This window comes from Bombina bombina, chromosome 2, assembly GCF_027579735.1.
Source record: "Bombina bombina isolate aBomBom1 chromosome 2, aBomBom1.pri, whole genome shotgun sequence".
NCBI classification, from domain to species: domain Eukaryota; kingdom Metazoa; phylum Chordata; class Amphibia; order Anura; family Bombinatoridae; genus Bombina; species Bombina bombina.
In genome coordinates, this window is record NC_069500.1 from 835,082,972 (window position 1) to 835,088,971 (window position 6,000).

General features: G+C 40.1%; 1 protein-coding gene across 1 annotated transcript in view; it reads left to right on the top strand.

Moving 5' to 3' along the window:
• The window catches only part of MPND (MPN domain containing), a 224,561-nt gene extending 223,182 nt beyond the window's left edge, over positions 1-1,379 (top strand). The window contains exons 12-13 of the mRNA XM_053700111.1: positions 995-1,087; positions 1,293-1,379. Of these exons, the coding sequence (XP_053556086.1) occupies positions 995-1,087; positions 1,293-1,379 (180 nt within the window). The remainder of the gene's footprint in view (positions 1-994; positions 1,088-1,292) is intronic.
• The last annotated feature ends 4,621 nt before the right edge of the window (positions 1,380-6,000 follow it).

Below are 6,000 nucleotides of genomic sequence, written 5' to 3' on the forward strand. Positions count from 1 at the left end.
TGTGTTCTCACTGTTTATACCTTCTCTTGGAAGAGCTGATATCTCTTCTTACCCCTGTCCCCTTCCCGGCTTGCCGGGCTCATGGAACTACTAGCCGGCCTACCCAGGGTCCCCGCTGACCTTTACCCTAGGTAGTTTCAGCGGCCTTTTGCCCCAGAACTCCGCTCTTTTGGGGATTGATACTTCCTATGGAGGGCAAGAGGTGGGGTGATCGCCGGAAGGGAGCTCTCTTGGGTACTTGGGGTTTCGAACCCCCCTACAACCACTGGCTTACCCGGGGTACCTTTGAACAGCTGCCGCTCCAACCCCCAGCAACGGATCATGTTGCTTTTTGGATTGGGACATCTTGGGGTCCGGAGCTCTCCACTGGTACCCAGGAATAGCTGCCGCTCCCTCGGGATCAGCCCGAAACTGTGGTCTAGGTATTGCGGGGACTCTATAGAACTATGGCTCCTATAGGGCCAGCAGTCTTTATGGGGGGTGGGAATGGCAGGATATCTGGGGGTCAGATAAGACCCTTATCAAGATGGTCAGTGTGTATATAAGCAGTGTGTGTTTCACAATAAAGTCTGTTCGTGTTTCACCTGAATACTCGTCTTGTCTGGTTATTTGGGTGGGCTTTTGCTATAATAACGCTCTATAAATACAAGTTCCAGGTACAGGAAGGACCCTTTGGCGGAGCTACACAGTCGGCGTAGCCGGTGTTCGTCACAGTGGTATTATGACATCTTTCAATACTCTAAAATATGGCAATTGTGTTTTTGTCTCATGGGAAAGCGATAGGGAGCCCATGGTACTTGGAGACAAAGGTTAGAATTTTGTTTTGTAATATCCTACCCTCAATAAAAAAAAAACAGGTGCTAGATGTTTTGTGAGAAAATTGATAGGGCGGACCTGCTCTGTAATTTGGAATCAAGGACATTCAATTATAAACACTGGTAAAATGTATCATAATTGTGGTATATAATTATATTTTATATACGCTGTTCCTTAGATAATGCTGGTGGAGTTCTATAAAGGGGCCCCAGACTTCATGTCATTCCAAGATATATGGAACGAGGAGAAGACATTTCTGGATAAATTGAAGGTATCATTAAAGTGTGTGTATAATAAATTCTACTTAACATCTATTAGTCTTTTAGGACTTCTTGTGTTATACAAATTGATTCTGATTCTAAATACAACCATTATAATACAACCCTATACCCCAAATTTGCCCAGTTGATGACCAGCTTTAATAATATTTTTAATGCATAAACAGATTCCACAACTGTGCTTGCTTTCTCTTCCAGGGTTCTCTGTCTAGCCGAACACCCAAGGACCAAGGATTTGGACCTGTTCTGGACCAGGTTTACTCACTGCTCAAACAAGTGGTCTGATGTTAACAGTTTTTCTTCACTGATTTGTGCTCAGGATGACGCTCCTGATTCTCCAAATCACTACAGATCTTTTATTTATTTTGAGTGTATTCTTTTTTTTTTTTTTTAGAATGTGATTTACAATCCTTACCAAACATGCATTGTGAGATGTTTTAATTCTATAAAAAAACATGTTAAAAGTTTGTTTGATTAAGAATTTCACACACAACTGGAATTGTTAAATCTGTTCCAAATCTTGCATAAGCTTGAGATTTGTATGCAGAACACTAATTCCACTCAACTTATGTGTCAGGGTGACTAAATAAGCATGACAAACCAAAAGATAACACATGCAGGTTTGGAAAGGGAGTAGAGTATGATAGATTTAAATAATATTGCAAACACATAAATTATGCTTACCTGATAATTGCATTTCCATCTGAGGGAGGAGAGTCCACTGATTCATTCATTACTTGTGGGAAATAAGAACCTGGCCACCAGGATGAGGCAATGACACCCTAGCCAAAGGCTTAAATACCTACCCCACTCCCCTCATCCCCCAGTCATTCTGCTAAGTGAACAAGGACCAGTAGGAGAAATATCAGGGTAAAAATGGTGCCAGAAGACAATACTAAATTTAGGTCCACCCCCCAGAGAAACAGACGGGAGCAGTGGACTCTACTCACAGAGAAGGAAAGGAAATTATCAGGTAAGCATAATTTATGTTTTCCATCTTAATGGGAGGAGAGTCCACTGCTTCATTCATTACTTGTAGGAACAAATGCCCAATCTCTAGAGGACACTGAATGAAAAAAAAAATGGGAGGGTAAAAGGAGACGGACCCTAAACTGAGGGCACCACAGCCTGCAAAAACATAATTTATGTAAGAACTTACCTGATAAATTAATTTCTTTCATATTGGCAAGAGTCCATGAGCTAGTGACGTATGGGATATACAATCCTACCAGGAGGGGCAAAGTTTCCCAAACCTCAAATTGCCTATAAATACACCCCTCACCACACCCACAATTCAGTTTAACGAATAGCCAAGTAGTGGGGTGATAAAGAAAGGAGTAAAAAGCATCAACAAAGGAATTTGGAAATAATTGTGCTTTATACAAATAAATCATAACCACCATAAAAAAGGGTGGGCCTCATGGACTCTTGCCAATATGAAAGAAATTAATTTATCAGGCAAGTTCTTACATAAATTAGGTTTTCTTTCATGTAATTGGCAAGAGTCCATGAGCTAGTGACGTATGGGATAGCAATACCCAAGATGTGGATGTCACTAGAGAGGGAGGGATAAAACAAAAACAGCCATTTTTCGCTGAAAATAATTAATCCACAACCCAAAATATAAGTTTATTCTCATAAATGAAAGAATCAAACTGAAACAGCTGCCTGAAGAACTATTCTACAAAAAACTGCTTCCGAAGAAGCAAATACATCAAAATGGTAGAATTTAGTAAATGTATGCAAAGACCACCAAGTTGCTGCATTGCAAATCTGATCAACTGAAGCTTTATTCTTAAAAGCCCACGAAGTGGAGACTGATCTAGTAGAATGAGCTGTAATTCTCTGAGGCGGGGCTTGACCAGACTCCAAATAAGCTTGATGAATCAAAAGCTTTAACCACGAAGCCAAGGAAACAGCAGAAGCCTTCTGACCTTTCCTAGAACCAGAAAATATGACAAATAGACTAGAAGTCTTCCTGAAATCTTAAGTAGCTTCAACATAATATTTCAAAGCTCTTACCACATCCAAAGAACGTAAGGATCTCTCCAAAGAATTCTTAGGATTAGGACACAAGGAAGGGACAACAATTTCTCTATTAATGTTGTTAGAATTCAAAACCTTAGGTAAGAATTTAAATGAAGTCCGCAAAACCGCCTTATCCTGATGAAAAATCAGAAAAGGAGATTCACAAGAGAGCGGATAATTCAGAAACTCTTCTAGCAGAAGAGATGGCCAAAAGAAACACTTTCCAAGAAAGTAGTTTAATGTCCAAAGAATGCATAGGCTCAAACGGAGGAGCCTGTAAAGCCTTCAAAACTAAATTAAGACTCCAAGGAGGAGAGATTGATTTAATGACAGGCTTGATACGAACCAAAGCCTGCACAAAACAATGAATATCAGAAAGTTTAGCAATTTTTCTGTGAAATAAAATATTATAGGAATATAATAAAATTCTAGGAATTCTAAAAGAATGCTAAAAGAATGCCAAGAGAATTTATGAGAACACCATGAAATGTAAGTCTTCCAAACTCGATAATAAATCTTTCTAGAAACAGATTTACGAGCCTGCAAAATAGTATTAATCACTGAGTCTGAAAAACCTCTATGACTAAGCGTTCAATTTCCATACCTTAAAATTTAATGATTTGAGATCCTGATGGAAAAACGGACCTTGAGATAAAAGGTCTGGCCTTAATGGAAGTGGCCAAGGTTGGCAACTGGACATCCGAACAAGATCTGCATACCAAAACCTGTGAGGCCATGCTGGAGCCACCAGCAGCACAAACGATTGCTCCATGACGATTTTGGAGATCACTCTTGGAAGAAGAACTAAAGGCAGGAAAATATAAGCAGGTTGATAACACCAAGGAAGTGCCCATGCATCCACTGCTTGCGCCTGAGGATCCCTGGACAGGTACCTGGGAAGTTTTTTGTTTAGATGAGATGCCATCCTATCTATTTCTGGAAGTCCCCACATCTGAACAATTTGAGAAAACACATCTGGGTGGAGAGACCATTCTCCCGGATGTAAAGTCTGACGACTGAGGTAATCTGCTTTCCAATTGTCTATAACTGGGATATAAACTGCAGAAATTAGACAGGAGCTGGATTCCGCCCAAACAAGTATCCGAGATACTTCTTTCATAGCTTGAGGACTGTAAGTCCCACCCTGATGATTGACATATACCACAGTTGTGATATTGTCTGTCTGAAAACAAATGAACGGTTCTCTCTTCAACAGAGGCCACAACTGAATTGCACGGAGTTCCAAAATATTGATTGGTAATTTCGCCTCTTGAGATTTCCAAACCTCTTGTGCTGTCAGAGATCCCCAAACAGCTCCCCAACCTGAAAGACTTGCATCTGTTGTGATCCCAGTCCAGGTTGGCCGAACAAGAGAGGCCCCTAAAATCATACGATGGTGATCTAACCACCAAATCAGAGAAAGTTGAACATTGGTATTTAAGGATATTAATTGTGATATCCTTGTATAATCCCTGCACCATTGGTTCAGCATACAAAGCTGGAGAGGTCTCATATGAAAACGAGCAAAGGGGATCGCGTCCGATGCTACAGTCATGAGACCTAAAACTTCCATGCACATACTACTGCTGAAGGGAATGACTGAGACTGAAGGTTCCGACAGGCTGCAACCAATTTCAAACGTCTCTTGTCTGTTAGAGACAAAGTCATAGACACTGAATCTATCTGGAAACCTAAAAAGGTTACTTTTGTCTGAGAAATCAAAGAACTTTTTGGTAAATTGATCCTCCAACTATGTCTTTGAAGAAACAACACTAGTTGATTCGTGTGAGATACTGCAGAACATAAAGACTGAGCGAGTACCAAGATATAGTGTAAATAAGGAAACCCCGCGATACCCTGCTCTCTGATTACAGAGAGTAGGGCACCTAGAACCTTTGAAAAGATTCTTGGAGCTATCGCTAGGCCAAAAGGAAGAGCAACAAATTGGTAATGCTTGTCTAGAATAGAGAATCTCAGGAACTGATAGTGATCTGGATGAATCGGAATATGAAGATATGCATCCTGTAAGTTTATTGTGGACATATAATGCCCTTGCTGAACAAAAGGCAGAATAGTCCTTAGTTACCATTTTGAAAGTTGGTACTCTTACATATCGATTCAAAATCTTTAGATCCAAAACTGGTCTGAATTAATTTTCTTTCTTTGGGACAATGAATAGATTTGAATTAAACCCCAGACCCTGTTCCTTAAACAGAACAGGCATGATTACCCCTGAAACACACTTCAGGAAAGCCTGAGCCTTTACTGGGTTTGCCGGAATGCGTGAGAGAAAAAATCTTCTCACAGGCAGTCTTACTCTGAATTCTATTCTGTACCCCTGAGAAACAATACTCTGAATCCAATGATTTTAGACCGAATTGATCCAAACATCTTTGAAAATGTTTAATCTGCCCCCTACCAGCTGAGCTGGAATGAGGGCCGCACCTTCATGCGGACTTGGGGGCTGGTTTTGATCTCTTAAATGGCTTGGATTTATTCCAATTTGAAAAAGGCTTCCAATTGGAAGCAGATTCCTTGGGGGAAGGATAAGGTTTCTGTTCCTTATTGTATCGAAAGGAACGAAAACGGTTAGAAGCTTTAGAATTACCCTTAGGTCTTTTATCCTGAGGCAAAAAACTCTCTTCCCCCAGTGACAGTTGAAATTATTGAATCCAACTAAGAACCAAATAATTTGTTACCTTGGAGAGAGAGAGATAGCAATCTGGACTTAGAAGTCATGTCAGCATTCCAAGATTAGCTAAAGACATAGACTTAACATCAATTTTGATAATATAAAAAAAGTCATCACAAATGAAATTATTAGCATGTTGAACCAACTTAACAATGCTAGACAAATCATTATCCGATACTTGTTGCG